Genomic DNA, 19,008 nt, shown 5'->3' on the forward strand with positions numbered 1-19,008 from the left:
ACAAAGCTACCAGCATTGCGGTGACGAGCCGCAACACCAATGCAACACGAGGATTTTAATGAATTGATTATGGTGCTAAGGGTGCCTGGATGACCTTAAGATAGTCTCCCCGAAATAGTTTGCGCGTCTTCGCAGACGTGTAGTTCAGAAACTAGAGAGGTTGTGGTCTTAAGAAGAGCTGGACCATGAGCTGCACTTTAAAAAACACATTTAAAGGGGGTGAAAAGAAAGCTGTTAAAAGTCGAAAAGGTAAGAGAACGTTGCACCTTAAAGGCTGTAAACTGCACCGAATGATCTTTCAAGTGGCTGCATCAGCTCAAAACCCCATACAAGTGTGGAACATTCGCTTTCAAGTGGGATAAACCGTACAGTCATCCACACAAGCTGCACCTGCATGTTTGTTAAGGTACTTGTCATCAGTAAAGGAATACATGGTTTCACACCAGGTGAGCTCAGAAATCATGGGTATCTGAGACGTCGTTCGCCCCGATAGGTGCGCTGGCTACAGCGCCTGCCTTTGATTCAGCCAACCACGGCGGGTGGGCGGTGGAGGGGTCGCTACACGCGATCGTTGTTGCCCCAACTGTGTGGAGGGGTCGCTATACGCGATCGTTGTTGCCCCAACTGTGTGGAGGGGTCGCTATACGGGATCGTTATTGCCCCAACTGTGATAACCTGCGGCCGGTGTCAGCGGCGGCACCAAAGATCAGATGAAGTCAGACGACGTGACGGACAATGTCGAGCATCGGAGAACGCCAAGATTTCGACGTCAGGTTCTACCACTGACCTCGAATTTGGCGCTGCTTGTCACCCCCGAAATGAAGTTGTCCTTCGTGAATCGGTCTTAGGAGCGCGTTGCATAGGACTGCACCCTTAAGGCGGAATCAACCATCCATAAAAAGTGGTCGTACAATAAATCATAAAAATCAGGCACCGGGCGCCTGCGCGATAAAAACTTATGCACAACATCAACGCCAAGCACTCATTCGACCGCCCCATAGGGCGCATCGGAGCTTTTTTTACGCGTCCGGGGTGTGGGTGCCTGCCTCGCTCAGAATACCGCATGAAGGGTGCCTGCCCCGCTCAGAATACCGCATGAAGCGCGCCTGCCTCGCTCAGAATACCGCATGACGTTCACGAAGGCGCCCACGCGCGCCTAGCACCGGAGGGCGGTGCGCAGCCTGCGCCGTCGCCCCCAGCATGAGGGCCACCGGCACGCCGCACCGCGACCAGCAGCCGGCCGCAGCGCGACCTGAGCGCCGCCGCCGGCAGTCGACGGCAGGCCACGCCGCTGAGAGGGTCACCCCGCCTCCTCCGCAAGGTGAGCGCCGCGGACAGCCGGAGTCCGACTGGAGTACTCCTGAACACACTGGTCAAGGTGCGATGTGGGAACGCCGTTGTGCTCACTGCTGGTGGATTGTTGCCTGCCGAAATGATTTCTCAATTTATTGTTCATTGTATATGAGTGGATATGGGGGTAATTTGTATCGCATGAGCTTCATCGCCGTGAACAAAATTTTGAGAAGGCTTGTGTCATGCAAGTAAAATCACGCAAGATGCGAAATAAGTTATGACACCGGCTTGAACGTGACAGACACCTCGAGCTGTTTAATGCAACTTTATATTTACAGGGTCAAAAGCATTCCTTCTTTCGAAATTAGAACTAATAAAGACATCTTCTACACAGAGGGCATTTGTTGATACTTTTGCGGACTCAGTCGTGTGACTTTTAACCCTCGCCTTCCGATCGTGTTCTTCACATTTGTACTTTGAGAAGGAAGGAGGGAAAAGGAAGAGGGTCAGAAGCCTCCCTACTACATCAAAAAGCAAGCAAGCCAGATGCAGAGGAAAAACGGTGTTGGACAAGACTTGACAAATATTTCCGATAGGTGTGAATAAAAAAAATTATACGCGGTATTAGACACATCAAACCAGGTCAGAGGATCAAACAAACGCTTTACATGCAGCTCATGTTATCTCAAAACGTAATTATGCTACGGAAATATCAAAAACCATTTTGAACAGCTCCTGAAAACCTCCACCAGATGTGCGTCAATGGATATCAATAGGAGACACCTATGATATTTAACATCAGGTCAAAGGGATGAATGTTGTTTGTGCATTGCCTCGTTTGACTTCATCAGGAACTAAACAAGTCATGGCAATCGAGAAAACAGCGTTTTCAAAATTCTCCCAAAGTTGGGAGATATTTGTGAAAAGAAGTGCAGCTCATGATCTTTAAAAGGTAAAGATCTCGTAACAAAAAATTGACAAAGTTTGACCATGGATGACCTGACTGCGAAAGTCGCCAGAACGACAATAGTGCGTTTAAAAGTGCTAAGTTAAGAAAACTAGCTCTGAAAAACTTTTCTTACGATAAAAAAATTATTTATCAACTTCCAGCAAGCTGTAACCAACACGTCATTGGCAAAGAAATCATAGAGCATGAACCACCCCGGTTAAACGTTTTAAGTTTTTATATTTCTAAAAATGATGTAAACTTAACTAGCTGAGATTTCACCACAACCCTCAAAACCACCGTGACGTTATTCCGGAGACACCTTCAGGGGCTTTTTAGACATTTTGCATCCTGCACAAAAATGCCCAACTTTTGCTGAAAGATTTTTGTAAGAAATCGCCGTACAGAGCAAGATGTGACGTTTATCGGTGCATCCCTTTCCATCGCTCATTCTAGCCTTTCACTTTTTATGCATTTAAAATATCTGGAGTAATTAGCCAAACCGTGCAACATGTTTAATTACGCATGATGCGTTACGAACTAATTGCTCGTGCTAAACATTTCAATGGTGATGAGGCTCCATGCCAAAGTTTTAACAGAGAGGAAGGGCTCTTCATGAAGGTGCTTCATGGCTCGTGAATGAGGTTCATTGTTCAACTTTTTGATAGTCTCGGGTGATAGGGACATTAACATAGATATAACCGATCCAACCCAATGCATTATCGCTTAATGGTTAGCAAGTTGATGTCTTCTTTTGTTGTTGGAAAAAGTAGGGGAAAGAGGTGACCATTTTTCGGTGTCATAGTGTGCTCCTGAACTCACCGCGTGATGCGCGTGTTACCTAAGTTACAGGAAACGTTGCACAATTGAAGAAGTTGAAGCAAGCATCAGATGTAATAAAAAAGCTCACTTATAACTACTGGTGTACAATTAAGCTGCAAGGACTGCTCTAGCCAACACGGTTTCTCTTTTTAGTGAATACGTTCCTGATTTTGTATTATCAATGCTTGAGTGATATCATTGGTAAGTCAGTTCTTCCTGACATATCGAAGGTCGACTAATGTCAGCACAATGATTCACAACTCATCTATCCCACATACTCCTGTTTGTACACTAAGGTAAGAATTTAGCACCCAGATGTGACATTGAATCATTCCGTCTTCTGATGCGCTTCCCTGGAAAAAAGGAGACATCTGCTTACTGTCGAAAAATGAAAAAGCAGAGAGCGAGGTCGAGAGCGGAGAGAGAGAGAGAGAGAGAGAGAGAGAGAGAGAGAGAGAGAGAGAGAGAGAGAGAGAGAGAGAGAGAGAGAGAGAGAGAGAGAGAGAGAGAGAGAGAGAGAGAGAGAGAGAGAGAGAGAGAGAGAGAGAGAGAGAGAGAGAGAGAGAGAGAGAGAGAGCGGAGAGAGGGGTCTGCTGGTCGGTAAACGGATCAACTCTACCCTGTTGTGTAGACAATGTTAAGCTCCAGGGGGAATTGTATCGTTGCTTTTAGAGGTTAAACTGTTGCCATAAACGCGGCCACGCGAGCAAGAGATGTTGCCATAAACGTAACCATATAAGCACGATAAGATTACCAGGCATCGTCGTGGGACCGGAGTTGGCCAATATTGTTCCGGACACAATCCCTGTTGTCTATTGCACGTAAGGTTGAAGGCATCAGTGTCTAAGCGCAAGAACAGACAAGCCAAGCGTAACACCGATGGCGCCCGAGGAGGCTGGGAGCGGAGGGGGTGGAGCGCATTACACTGAGATGGCCTGTGCGGTGGGAGACTCGGTATTTCCGTGTGTCGGGTGCCCAGTATTATGATGCCGTAAAGAACAGTCGATTTGTAGGTGGGGCGGGGGGGGGGATACGAATTTAGAGATCACGTGGCGACCGTCGGTAGGACGAAGTCCCAAAAATCCTCCAGCGTCGATAGGGTTAAACTGGTCGTCCTAATTGGCGCGCGGAGCTTTTGATGTTGTTCTTTTTTTGCGCCGTGTTTTGAACGGCAGTCTATCGTTGCGCAACCTGCTTATCCCGGCACACACGCGAAGGGTGTCCGCCTTTAAGATGTCAACAAATGGCTCTCCTCGCGTGCGATGTGACCGACAGCAGGATCGGACTGGCGCCAGTATAGGACGGGGTTCGTCACGAGCGTTGGACCTGTGGCGTGCACAATGCTCAAGGCAGTCTGTTCCGTCGTTTACGCTGTGCATGAGCTAAATCATTGCGAGCACACAGATATAAAGACGTACACTCTAAATGTATTTGTTTAGACAAATGGTTCCCGCCCGCTTCGCTGCGCGAAAGTAGCATACCGTTGACGCGGCAACGCCGCCACCCGTGACGTAGCATAGAATCGTGTTTCAATAATATAAAGTAACTTGTTGTTAATGTTTGCAAGCTGTGCAAAAGTCCTCGATCTTTTCTACACGTTGCCCGTGCGACACTGTTCTGTGCCCCTATTAGATGTTCGTTAGATGTTGTTCAAGGTCAGGAACATTCAATAGATGTTCCTGGCCTTGAATGAATTGCAAAGTGGCGGATCGTTGTGAAGTTTAAGCCAGTCATAGCTGAAAATTTCATGGCAATCTGCTCAGATGCTCATCTGTGCATCTGTGTGAAGAATGTGCAAACGCAGACAAATGTACGCGGTATATTTCAGGCGATTTTTGCGTGCTTCGCTGCGCGAGGACGCAACGCTGCTGGTGCCCGTAGCACCGCCACGCACGACGCAACGTTGACTTGCGTCGAACAGCATGAAGCGGATCCGGGTTAACAGTTGTAAACACTCCTGAATGACTGGCAAACATTGCCCGGGGACTGTCCGCTTGTCTCGCTGCGCGGAAGTCCTGCGCCGTTGTCGGTACGGCACCGCCTCGAACCACGTGTCATTGATTCGCATCTCAATGATGCATGACGTGCACTGATCACTTTTAGAATCGTTCTATGCTGGCGTCAGCTGCGAGTGTATTTCGTGTGGGGGTGCTATATTTATCAGCGCTGGAGCTTTGTGGTGCGTTTTCGACAGCTTTGCCTCCGCACAACGTATTTCTGTTGCGCATACTAGAAGTCTCCCTCAGCTGAGGGACAAAACACGCCCCTGTCGGGCGTGCTGTATCCAACACCGGTCTCTTACAGCCGGGCTTTATGTCGTCGGTCGTTACAGAGGTTGTTTTCCATTACAAAGCTTGGACGAAACCATTAGTTTTCACCGCACAAGTTGAGCGTTCCGTCCTTACGAACTGCAGGTGATGAAGCTTTGTGTAAGCCTGTGACGTTATTACTGTTCTTATACCACCTCCCGTATCCAATATGCATGTGTAGACTCCGGCCACGCAATAAGCCAGAAAACTTCAGTGCGAAAACTCGCGAACCGTTCTGGCAATTCGCAACAGTCGCAAAGGGGTAACTAGTTTGCGTTGAGCGCTGTCAATTACAGCCGTTACGTTGATGAAGCTCAAGCGATCAAAGGAAATGTTTCACATTAGATGATCTTGAAGCAAGCATCAGGTACGATGAAACAAGCTCATGCATAACTATTGGTATACTTTTTTAAGTGAAAATGACTGGTCTAGACAGCACAATTCTCTGATTAGTAAATAAGCTCCTCAATGCGTCACAGTTTGAACACGTCATCGCACATTGCACAGCATTGATTGGGAGCCAATTGGCGGCCATTTTATCTGGAAATCGCGCTCACGGACACCAGATATAAACGCCTCGATAATTTTATTTCTTTTGGCCTTGATTGTTGCATGACTTATTGAATGGCAGGATTTGAATGACATTATTATGACGTCATGAATGCCAAGGTGACTTAGAAATGCTCTCCCCAAAATACCCTTCCTAATTTTCGGTCGTATGAATCAGAAACTAGAAGGATTTAGGTCTTAAAAGGGCAGTTTTGTGAACATCACCGAAAGATCACCAGGATTTCTAATTCGGTTCAAAATCGCATAGAAATGTGGATCACTTCCCCTAAGTCAGCATTCACATGACATGTTCAGGTGACCATGTGAAGTGCCTGTTCAAACGTGTTGAGCTGCGCCGTTTCTAAGGTGTCAGCTAACCTCCGAGTTGTGTGTAAAACCAGTCCAACGCGCCGTTGGAACGACAGTCCGTGCAGCTCAGTCGATAGTGGGCACCGGAAGGGCGGTAGGTATGTGCGTCAGCGTCCAAAAGCTGCAATGATTCGTTTCGGCTCTGACGGCCAAATGGTGTCTGGCCGGTACAATCGGGCTCAAGCACACGCGCTGTGTCATAACTTTCCCGGGACGTTCAAATTTGTCAGACAAAAGATCCGTTGAGTTTAGATTGCTCTCCCAAATTGGTGGGGCTATGCCTTTTGCGACAAGCTACGCTTGTGGCTTTGATCTCAAAACCACCCCGGCAAAAAAATTAGGCGAATTTGTAAAACGACATGATACAATCGTCGGCCATCCAGTTTATTTATGGCACCATGGATATCGATACAGTATTTTATCGGCGCTGATATCAGTCACCAGACGAAACGAAAATATATCATCAAAACAAGAGAGGGCGACGTGGCGATCTCCGACCGCGTGAAAGCGGCGGTAATGTGTTGACATTTGACGGTAAGGCACTCTTCAAACATGCAGAAACTCCAGTTGCGCAAATGGCAAGTCATCAAGACCATGTGTCAAAAACTCAAGCAACGATAAATATGGTGTTCCCAAGCGCAGCATACCGCAAATTAACGCAGCCAATGAAAGCTTAGAAAAACCAATCAGTACAACAGGCGCATGGTTGATATATGAAACACTGTTAAGTGGCTGCATGCTTTGCCATGCGTACGCCCAAAGCGTCAGCATTTCGTGCATCGAAGAAAGAAGGGCGGAACGAAAGGCATCTACCCGATGTCCGAGTGCGTGGAACACCGTCATACGATCAGTCCTCCTGAGTAATCCATGAATGGTGAAAGCTTAGAAGTGATAAATGGGATGACCTTCATGTGTTTGGGACACGGGTTAACGATACGTCACGGGTGGTGACACTACCGACATCAGAAGTGTCGTCTCTTCGCGCAGCCAGGCAAGCGGAAGCCGTTTGTCTGATATGGTCTGTAATACGCGTGTTTCGGTCGGTGTGTGCACATTTTGCAGCCAGATGCACAATATAAGTGGCTGCACGGATTGCCGGCAAATGTGCGCATACAACGGGCTCAGCCAGGGATAACGTTGATGTAACGTCCGTTACGTCAACGAGGCGTTTCGAAAAAACCTAGCTCCCAGACAATTTTCAATATTGCTTCACCGAAGTGCTGGTCAAGCCGGCGAATAAATCTGAGCTATATTGATAGCTGCATGGGTCGTCTTGGTCGTCAAATCGATCATTACCTATGATCATATGACCATCATTACCTATGAAGGTGACGTGAGCTTCCTCGCTTGTGGTGGCAACAAATGACCACGCGGTAAATCGTAATGCCCTCTGTATGGTGTATCTCTGCCACATATAAGACCACATGACACTCATAATCGTCAGTAAGGGATGCATAGGTCCTTAAAGTGTTGATGTACATAAACCTTTTAACAACAACACTCGCACTGGCGATCAGATGCTGCACTCAGTCTGCATCTTCGTGAGGAAACGTTTCAATATCGCACGCAATCTGATGTCATCCTCGGTGGAAATGTGCGTTACCAGTAGCCAGTTCATCAGACACACAGGTCTGAGAAAGATATTTTTGCAAGAAAAGTAGAGCTGTTGACTGACTGACTGAAAGTACTTGACTTGAAAGGGAATGTTCCATATTGATATGGGGGTTTGAACTGAAATATCCGCCTTGAAGAACTTTCAGTGCAGTGCACAATCTTGCCCTTCCTAAGACCTAAGCCCCTCTAGTTTCTGAACTACACGCCCGCGAAAGTGTGGAGTGTATTGCGGTGAAAGTGTTTCAAAGCCACATTGGAATTCATGACGTCATAATAAAGTCATTCAAGTTCTGCGATTCCATAAGCCGTGGGGTAACCAAGGACAAGAGAAACATATTTGTGGAGGCTTTCATATCTGGAGTTCGTGAGCGTGATTTCCAGATATAACGGCTGCCAATCGGCTCTCAATCAATGCTGTGCGAGGTACGCTGACGTAACCAAACCATGACGCATTGAGGAGCGTATTCACTAACCAGATAATTGCACTATCTAGACCAGTCTTTTCAACTTAAAAAATATACCAATGGCTATAAGTGAGCTTGTTTAATCATAAATAATGCTTGCGCCAATATCTTCCAATGTGAAACATTTCCTTTAAGTGAATGCAAATCAGTCGTTTACAAGATAGGTCCACTGATTGAAATTAAACTCGCTTACTTCTTGGTCTGAGCTGGTCATATAGATACCGTCTGATCACGGAACGATGTCTATTTGGAACGTCTTACTGGTTTTTATAAACAGCCAAGATAAGATGACCAGAAATAATGTACTGAGGAAAGAAGAACCTTAGGGTTTGTTGTGGAGTGTTCAGAACTCCAGGGATAAGTTCTTATGCATTTTGCCTGTTGTTTTGATTGTTTCAAAGCTTTGTGGTCGTAAGCACAAAGCAAAGCCGTTGTCCGTCAATAGCATTGAAAAATGCATGGAAAGGCACAACAGCGCAAATGCCTCGTCTCCATGCATGATTTACGATGTTTTCCGCTTCAGAACGCAAATAGCATTGCTGTCCCGTGGTTGGCACGGAACACCAAGCCATAATTGACGGGAAGAGTACCAGTAGTAGTAGTATAGTAGTAGTACAGTAGTAGTATAGTAGTAAGAGTAGTAGTATGGGAGCGTCACTTGCACGGTGCAGGCATTCATACCCTTCAGGGGCGCTGGAGGCCTCAATGTTGTTAGCACAGCGTACCGAGCAAAGGTCTAAAGCACGCAGAATAGAATGAGACACGTGTTTGTGAACTGAACGGCGCGACACAAGCTTACACTTATAACGCACTACTCCGACGAGCACACTGTTCCACCCAAGCTTCGGAATTACCACGAGTTGTCCTGGGCTGCTGCTACCTTAGCAGCTTATACAAGACTTTGCCATTAAGTCGTGCAATGATTTTGAAACTTGTGTTTCATCTGCTGTCACAAGCTTTTTCATAAAAAGCTCGGATATATTCAGTTGTCTTAAGTCCCAGCTTTATTCGGAAGGACACCCGACGCTTCTCGGCGTCCAAGGTGGGGTAATCACCACGCGGGGACCGGATTCACGTAGAACTATGAGCGTCTCGTTCGCACGAGGAAGATACCACGGCCAATGCGGTTCTCTTCCATGTGGCGCGGAACCGGTGCATCACCTCTCGACTGGCTCAACGGCTCAGCGTTACGGCCCAGTAAAGGAGCGCAATCTGTGACGAGCTGATACACTCCACCATTAACGGCTGCCACGAGGGTTATACGCGCGACTCAGTGGCCTATGACGGACTGGCGTGGCTTTATAAAACACGGGGTGGAAAGCGACCGGGAAATGTTGTGATGCAACAACGCCGCGCGACGTAGAGCGCGAAGCAAACAATCAGAACCCTCCACCGTGCACATGTCATGCTGATTTTTCGGCGTCCGATGCTTAGCAGGGGGCCCTCGCTGTGACCGTTGCCAGCTGCACGTGTTGCACGTGCAGCACGTGCGGATGCCACGGACGCAGGCACGGCCAATACCGTCGAGCGGCTGATGTCGTGCGCCTGCAGCGAGGCCGCTGCTCCACTGAGGAGAGACAGTACGGGATCGATCACTCGTCAAGGACGTGCCCGTACCACGCGCCCACGAGCCATGCTGGTGCACCCAACGGCCGGAGTGGTTTGGAGGTCCCCTCTGGTCGATGGTTACGCCCACCGCTAGCATTTGACGATTACTCGCCGGCGCGTCCGGCAATGTCGCTTATAAACCAGCCTCGAAGGCATCTTCAGCTACCCACCTAGCACTGAAATGACGGCAGTGCTAAACAGCGCCCTCTTGTGCACACACTGAATAAGTTCACCCCACCTTGGCTCTAGTTAGTTACATAGGAATTCCTTTTATCGATGTATATGTCTTTCTTTCGGGAAAACCTTCGCCCATTCCCTGCAAAATGTCTTCAAAGTGGTGGCTTTGGCATGGAACCTGCGGCAGCCTCTTTTAACTATCACACAGCAGCACTATATCGGTACCCCATACCATAGCGTCTGACCCAAGCGAGTCGTGACAGGTCTAAAAATGTCGACATTTCCCTGTCACTCGTTTCATCCTAAGTGTATTCCTACTATAAACTTGGTACTTGATTGAAAATGCGTAGGAGTTATCGCAAAAAACACCACAGGACGTGGCGAACCGAAGGTTGAGTCAACTTGAAGTGGTGTCACGTTCGCTTAGACTGCCAGAAGTAACTGCATGCTCTTGGTCACGAATAGAGCAACATGCTTGGAGGTAGAATTCAGGGCGGAACAAATCTGTGACGATGTATGTAAAGGTGGTAGCAGTTAAGATCAAGACAATGTTCCGGTTCATCACGTCATGTGGGTTTTTTCCCATTTGAGCTCCATACTAGATAAACTGTCGTTTTGGAATAAATTTTGAATTATGGTTCTCACGATGGAATGAGGTACGACAGATTTTCGATGGCTTTAACCCCTTTGAGGATAAATGTGGTTTAGAGCTCCATGCACGATAGATGGCAGTAGAGCCATTTGTATAACTTCAGGCTGTTTTTTTTCGTTCGTTCGATTTCGCAGCACGTTGGTTTCTCCCTACATTATCAACGAAATCTGGGCGATTGTTTTAGGGTGAGTAGTTCAGGAATTTGTCGACACAGTATGCACCTCCTGTTCCAACGTATGAGGGGGGAGGGGCTTTGATATCCCTTTGCAACATGACCCCCGAGCCTCTGGCACTCTGCTCTCTTAGTCCTAGTCTCATTGCGCTATACAGTCGCCGACGGTCCTTAAATGGATTGCGCGATAACGTGTGTCGCGTTTCCTTGTGTAATGAAGAGGAAATTTCAGGACTTTCTTTGCCACTTGCCAGTCTGCGTCACGGTGCGTGCGTAGCTGGAATTTGGGTTTGAACGATACTTTAGGTGAGCCGAAAGTCTTCGCGACGAAGCTCTATAGTGAAGGAAAGTCCATTTTAGCCGCCTTTCCCGATATAATGATTGCTTCCTTAACCTGCAAGGGGATCAGCACCCTTGTGGCACCTGAATTTTCTCAATTATTGCCTAATTATTTTTCCGAAACTTAGTTATCAGCATGCTCTGGTCTCAAAATTGGAGTTCATGGATATTATTTTTTCTTTAAAAGATCTTTACTCTAAAAATTAATGTAAAATCTTATCATTGTTAAACGGAAAATCTTCACGTTTTCACATGTGCCAAATACCTGCTTTCCATAGCTAACGGGCGCGATCCATCGCTAACAAATAGTGTCCCCGTCTTCAGAAGTGCTTGGTATTTGGCACGAAAGAGCCGAGCACTACCGTCTTTAAATAACCCCGCTATGGCGCACCAGTGGACCATCGGGAAACTGATGAATGTTAAGATATCACCAACGGAGTGCCGGCTGGGCTGCGTCACGCCAGACGCACACGTCTTGCCTGCGGTGGCTGGCGCGCGGCAGGGATCTCCCCTGGTGTCGTTCACCGATGAAGCCCGACCGATCCCCTTCCTGCACTTTATTGGGGAATATGTGGCTTGGTGGCGTGTGATTGTGTGGTCAGGCTAGGTTGGGTCGGATGTGAAAGTCTCCCTCGTTACACATTTTGACCTTACGAACATATCTGCTGCTGAGAAAAGGATTTCCTGCTTTCAGGAACAATCTCGGCTTAAGAGCTTCCGTAGCATGTCCCACCGATATCAAAGCTCCGGCGGCTCAGCAGTAGTTGGACCCGAGAACCTTTATAACATATCACCCTTCATTGAACTAATTAAACAACGGTTCCAAATCGGATTTCCTGCACTGAACGTGGCCTTCGTCGGTACTTACTTTTAATGGCCGGTTAAATGCGAGGAGCTCCGCTCCTTGAAGTAATTGAGCTCCGGATGTATGGCGTTTTGTGGTAACCGCACGAGGCGCTATCCCGTCGCCATTACCTTTAAAACTACCGCGACGCTGATGGCTACCATTAGTAGTGGTAGTTTTATGCCTACAATGACATCAAACTTGAGCGCACCTGCTTTGAAGCCTTCCCTTCAGCGTACCTGCTCTGAACCCTTCCCATCAGCGCACCTGCTCTGAACTCTTCCTTTCAGCGCACCTGCTCTGAACCCTTCCCTTCAGCGCACCTGCTCTGAACCCTTCCCTTCAGCGCACCTGCTCTGAACCCTTCCCTTCAGCGCACCTGCTCTGAACCCTTCCCTTCAGCGCACCTGCTCTGAACCCTTCCCTTCAGCGCACCTGCTCTGAACCCTTCCCATCAGCGCACCTGCTCTGAACCCTTCCCTTCAGCGCACCTGCTCTGAACCCTTCCCTTCAGTATACCCGCCTGAGACCCTCCCTCCAGCGCTCACCGTCTACAAAGCCGTCTGCTTCCAGCTTCGTATCTTCTTCATGCGAGATCGATAACTGAATGCGTCGTTTCCCTGAGGTGGTGCCGAGGGCATCTATAGAGACACACTGCAACTTCGATTGGACCTGTAAGATAAAAACAGTGTAAAATTTGTACGGGTTCCTAAGGCACATTAAGCTCATTTGATACAGTCAAATGACTGACCCCTCCACTCGGTGGTGTTAGCCTAGAGCATACTCCCCATTACCTCTGGTTCCTGTCGTACCGGACATCGCCCACTGTCCATAGACGAATGCCTTCTTACCGTCTTAGCTCTGCAGCTGCTCTGGATACTGGTTATCCCTATAGCTGTAATTTCTGGTAGCGTTCACAGACGAACAATAAGCATCTGTTGTCGGTCCTGGCCTATGTAACTCCCTGTGACTCCTAGAACTGATCTGTGCGACTTCTAGCTCCCTCGCATCGTTCACGGTGCAGCTTCCTGCTCGGCTCGTTGTGTTGTTAACACGCTGCGTGTGTACCAACAAGTGGCATGAAATCGCTGTTGCCAGCGCCCGCGGCGCAATCTACTGTATAGTTCAATGTGTAAGCGACAGCACCGAGTTATGGTCTCCCTCTCACCTATTGTGCTGTCTCGCCGTCGTGCGCTGCTGACCCTGTGTGTTCTGGCGTCCCTTGTACAATCCGCCGTGGCTTTCACTGACGAACGGCATGCTGTTGCGCCGGTCCGTCTTAGCTGTATAATTTTTGATGCGGTGTACTGGCTATTCCCGCCCATTGTGGAAGCCTTTACACGGTTCACTGTGCTGGCGCTGATACTGCCCACCTTTAAAAAAACAAGCTGTCGATTGTACTGCTCTCTTTTCTGTCACTTTCGCTGCAACTTTCTGGCACTTACTGCTGTCCGCAACCAAAGACGTCTGCTGCCGCCCCTGACATTGTCTACTACCCACAGTGCTGCCCCCGGCATAGTTTCATGCGCCAGCGATGTCACAGCGCCGGGCTCTCCCTGTTCCTTTTCGATGGGACAGTCGGTACTAGCCTGCTACTACCACTGGCACTAACTGCTGTCCACAGCTGCTGCCCTTGGCGCTGTCCGCTGCCCACAGCCGAGGGTTATGCGGTTGCTCCCCCTGTCACGTGCGCTGTTCTTCCTGTCACGTGTGCTGCTCCTCCTATCACGTGCGCTGCTCCTCCTGTCACGTGTGCTGCTCCTCCTGTCACGTGTGCTGCTCCTCCTGTCACGTGTGCTGCTCCTCCTGTCACGTGTGCTGCTCCTCCTGTCGCGTGTGCTGCTCCTCATGTCACGTGTGCTGCTCCTCCTGTTACGTGTGCTGCTCCTCCTGTCACGTGTGCTGCTCCTCCTGTCGCGTGTGCTGCTCCTCATGTCACGTGTGCTGCTCCTCCTGTCACGTGTGCTGCTCCTCCTGTCACGTGTGCTGCTCCTCCTGTCGCGTGTGCTGCTCCTCCTGTCACGTGAGCTGCTCCTCTTGTCACGTGTGCCGCTCCTCCTGTCACGTGTGCTGCTCCTCCTGTCACGTGCGCTGCTCCTCCTGTCACGTGTGCTGCTCCTCCTGTCACGTTTGCTGCTCCTTCTGCCACGTGCGCTGTGCCTGAAGCTGCTCTCTGTCCACAGTCGATCGGTATGCGGCTGCTGCTGGCGCTGGTGCTGGCCGCGGTGCTCACGCTGCAGTGCTGGGTGGCCGCCTCCGATGGCAGGGCCGGCCGCTCGGCAGTCGGCACCGACGTTCTCTCCGGAGAGCTCGACTCTTACCTCAGCGACCTGAAGGACTTCTACACCAAGCTAGGCCGGCCGCGGTACGTCGCCCGGTGCCACGTAACGGCCCTTCCAGAGGCGGATCCAGAGAATGATTGGGAAAAGGGGCGTTGCAACTTTGGGAACACGATCTAACCAAGTACAAAAAAAACTTCGTCTGGCGTCAGTTAGGCTCTTGCGTCTTCAGTTATACCCTTTTAACCATATATTATGTTAACGCTTTAAAGATACGAAGAGCCCAACACATACCACCATGAGACGCCAGATGCCTCGATGCCGTCTAGCGTTCACGTCTCTTTGCAGATATGTTCACAAAGCTACGCCTTGTTCAAAAGCTCTTTATGTTGAACAACTCCAGTTGGAATAAGCTAGGTGCGTCACATTAACCGCACCTGGAGGCTGAGAGAGCAGTTCGGTAACAACAAAACTCGGAGGCGATTTCAGTCTTTTTAAAAAAAATAATCGTGAATACCAATCATGGTCTGAGACATCATCAATCGTCGCGGTTCCTGATGGTGATGCTTCACTCCTGAACGCACCAGGCTCTCTTTTAAGGTTTGTTTTAAGTGATATGTCGCATACCCATTATTTTGCGATAGGTCGGAAGTGCGTTATGTTGTGCTTGCACAATTTGCCCCAAAACCAGGCATGGAGTACTTCTATATCGAAGAAAGAAGTTAGCTGGACTTGTCCATGATTGTGACACGCTGGCTTGCGTGAGCACTTCTTTCACTACCAACTTATAGGTATCAGTGCCATGGCTTCCGCGACTCGGAGTACTCCAAGTCTGACTTGTTGCCCGCGCACGCAAGTCTTATTCTGTCACTGTTGACCTTAATATCGGTATGTGTAGGCAGCGCCCTCGTCAACGAAGAAATTCAAGTTTGGCACATGTAGTTACTAGCTTTTAAGTCTACTGATTGGGAAGACCGCGTGGGAGAGGGGTGCAACTTATTGCGGCGTCCCGAACACTTTACCTCGTAGCAAGGCGACAGTGGCAGAGCGGTGCCCGAGGGGTGCAACTTATTACGGCGTCCCGTACACTATAGCTCGTAGCAAGGCGGCAGTGGCAGAGCGGTGCCAGTTTTGATCGGCCTCACATGCGAGGCGGCAGATCTCGCCACCTCGATCTGATCTCAACCACAAAACAATTCGGCGGCCACAAATTTCGGCACGCTCCCGCAGGCTACATCAACCGCACACGGCTGCCGATCACAAAAGTACGCACCCTGGCATGACCCCATGTTGCCACGCGGCCTTGGGCCAATGACACAATTCATTTGACTACTGCACCTGATAAGCGAGTTCTGCAGAGACCCGACCAATTACAGGCGGGACGTGCCACGCGCTGTTGATCGATTCGAAACTGACTCGAGAGCCGGGGCCTTTCCCACGGAGCCGGCGCACCAGCTGATGCCGATCGTGCCGCGGTCTGTCTGCGCGTTTCGGCCCAACGTGCTCGGAAGCTAGGTCACACACTGGCGCACACATCGTACGTGCGAGCACGCTTGCACACGCGCACACGCGTGCTTACGTAAGCATGCGCATACGCGCACACACACAAGCAAGCAAGCATTGGATTCCGAACGTTTTGGAGCGACCGCTGTGCATCAAAAAGCGTTTTGCAAGGCATCCTTTTATCTCTCTTGATGGTGTGTATGCACCTTGAACTGAATTAATCAAATACATGCGAATACAATACAATACAGCAAACCGACGAAAACCGGCAAATACAGCGAATGCAATACAGCAAGCCGACGAAAACCAGCAAATACAGCGAATGCAATACAGCAGACCAACCAATCTACCGTTGCAGTTGTTCTCGGGCCATGACCTCACCTTTGATTTAGCCTTGCCAACGCGCAGACTCCTGGCATCCCATATAACTTGGTAAAGTCTCGTTCGATGGACATGGGCACAGCATGATTGAGCGTGAACCTGTTTGAAAAAGGTAGCGTCATGGTTTCGCGAAAGATACGACCCGACAGAGACAACTATCTTTGCAACTACCGCGGAAACGCGATATATTGATCCCAGGAGCCACTAAAAATTTCCGTCAGATACGGTTTGTTCATCTGACAGATCTTACGACGTATTGACCATGACCTCTTATGGAATTTATGAAGTTCTGCTCCCCGGAGACAGAGCACAATCGAGGAAGCAACTGATAACAACTCGATCATGATGAAGCCATCATCGTCGAACATTGCATGCGATTGACTTGTCAGGCATTGGGCCAGTGCAGTTGATAGCCGAGTTCACACAGCATAGCAAACCAAAGTGATGCCAGATTGGCACGAAACCCCGGCAAGCAAAGCCTTCGAGCTGACCAGCGTTAGCGTGCCGTAACGGGAAAGATACCTTATGTAACGTATAGTTTCAACTTATTCACGTCGTTCTCAAATACCTGTGACTAGCAACAGCTTTCCAACAGTGTTTCAGCCCACCACCAATAACCATATTTCAATAAACATACCGCGCAGATATGATAAGATATACGTTAAACTAACTACACAGGCCTCCCCCGCTCTGCTAAGTTCTCACAGGTCGAAGGTTTGAGAATAACACGTCTGCACCCGCTCCACGACATTGTGTTTAAGACCACGAATCAAAGTTGAGGCTGCAGTACTACTAAGTGAGTCACACAATCCGAATCCAGTAAAACATCACAAGATTGCTGAAGCCCCAATGTGGCAGCGCTGCCTCTTTCAAATGCAGTCACGCTTCCATGTAAAATATGGGTGTCTGGCGCGAATGCTGGTCAAATATCCTTCAGCTCACAAGCATGCTGCAATTTAGTTAAACTAAACCCAAAGGTCCTTGGCCATAATCGAGACAATTTGTCGTTGGTGTCATCACTGCGCCCAATTTGGATTGCGTTAGTACCACTTGGCTACGGTTTGATGCGACTTTGCGTTTTTCCGAGCACTTCGGCGAGCTGCCGACCGCTTCCCACTCGTTGCAAACAACGCTAGCACCCCTTCAGCTCACCGCCGGCCATATAAACGGTAGACACAGACAAGCTGTCTCCAGCAGGGCGAGATGTGAGCGCCACGTGCGTCGCCAAGGGGTGACGTTTGCCCCATGCCGTGCGCGCCGCCGTTGTGACATCCGTCTGGGTAATCCGCGGAAATTAGCGCCTGATGGGTTGCCGGTCACGCGTGCGGTGGTCCACCGGCGCTGAGTCCCGCTGGGTGCGGCGGCCATGATTTATGCATTGTCGACCGCGCAGTTATTGGCCAAGCCCCCTGGGCTGAGACCGGGCAACTCCTGGCTTCCCAGGGGCCGTCCGCAGCCCCCGCGATCGGCCGCCGCTGAGAGCAGCCCCAAGTTTAGTCCCGTCATTACGGGCTCGGAGGAGCATGATTTCGTGCTCGCGGCTACTTAGCGGGCTATAATCAGCGCGCATCTGGAGCCGATCGAGGGGGCGCGCAACGGACCGTGTCGCCTGTCGTGTCGGCGCTCGCCGGTTTAATTATCCCGCCGCGTCTTCCGCGAACAGCCGTGCCGCTTTACATGTCGGCTGGATGCGCGAACGCGGTTCGTCGACACCCGCCTAATCAGCTGACCCGGTTTTGCAGGTTCGGTAAGCGCAGCACGCGCGTTCGGAGGTGGCGCACGGTGACGTCGTTGGGTGACGTCATCCACGAGCTGCGGTACTGAGCGCGGCGGAAGCGGCCGGCGCCGGGCGCGAGGGCGGCTGGCGGAGAGGGCGCCCTGTGTTGACGGCAGCGCCGATGGCGAGACCTCCAGAGGCCGGGCCGGTCAGCCGACAGTGTCGCCGGCCTTTCGGCGCGACCTGGCGCCGTCGCGCAGGGCGGGTGGATGGAGGGTCACAGTCTGACCCTACCACCGTACCAGCGCGGGGAGGAGCTTGCTGGCAGCTTGCAGGGAGGAGGAGCTTGCTGGCAGAGAAATGTGCTATGATAGATATTTAGTTCAGTTTTGTTTCCTCTGGGGAGACCCGATGCACGTGAACTCTTGCGCTTGCCTATGTGACTATGGTCTCTTTACTGATGGATTAGACTTTGACACCCATGCTGGTTGGAACAAGAACTCCGCAGGCATATTATCCCCGGAAATTATCTGATGGAAGACATTTTGATTTTTCTTTCTGCTGATTGCAGTTTATCATAAGCATGAAACAAGTCCTTGAGGAAATGGATAAACGCACGTTCTTCACGCTTTTATCAAATCCGAATGCCTCTAGGAATCTAGTTTCAATTAGCGCTGGTGCTCGTCATAATTCAAACCTTTCTCGCAGCTTTAATGTGACTTCGAGTCAGCAAGACCTCTCTCATTTAAACTCAGTTGTTCTGAGTTTTGTTCACATGCAAAGAGTTCTCAGGCACATTTTTCATGACATTTGGCACACTTTTAAACGTCAAAACTGGCTAAGGCAGTTTTCTGGCGCTGCCTGTCAGCTTTTCTTCTTTAAATTTTCACTCCCCTTCCTCTGTGTTCAATCACGACTAACGAGCATCGCGCATTCTGCTCGGTGCACAGCGTCCACCCAAGGATTGTCC

General features: G+C 49.7%; 1 protein-coding gene across 1 annotated transcript; it reads left to right on the forward strand.

The window, feature by feature from the left end:
- The first annotated feature begins 1,251 nt into the window (after window positions 1-1,251).
- On the forward strand, window positions 1,252-18,804 carry LOC119090505 (uncharacterized). Its single transcript, XM_037213322.1, has 3 exons — window positions 1,252-1,321; window positions 14,342-14,523; window positions 18,064-18,804. The coding sequence occupies exons 2-3, from the start codon at window positions 14,351-14,353 to the stop codon at window positions 18,143-18,145; spliced, it is 255 nt and encodes an 84-aa protein (XP_037069217.1). The 5' UTR covers window positions 1,252-1,321; window positions 14,342-14,350; the 3' UTR covers window positions 18,146-18,804.
- Window positions 18,805-19,008: the final 204 nt, after the last annotated feature.

The sequence above is a fragment of the Pollicipes pollicipes genome, unplaced genomic scaffold (genome assembly GCF_011947565.3).
Source record: "Pollicipes pollicipes isolate AB1234 unplaced genomic scaffold, Ppol_2.1 Scaffold_3087;HRSCAF=3621_pilon_pilon_pilon, whole genome shotgun sequence".
NCBI lineage: Eukaryota > Metazoa > Arthropoda > Thecostraca > Pollicipedomorpha > Pollicipedidae > Pollicipes > Pollicipes pollicipes.

Coding starts and splice junctions, on each gene's coding strand:
- LOC119090505 (XM_037213322.1), top strand. CDS start 14,351: ATGCGGCTGCTGCTGGCGCTGGTGCTGGCCGCGGTGCTCACGCTGCAG. Junction 14,524..18,063: donor ACCAAGCTAGGCCGGCCGCG/GTACGTCGCCCG, acceptor CCGGTTTTGCAG/GTTCGGTAAGCGCAGCACGC.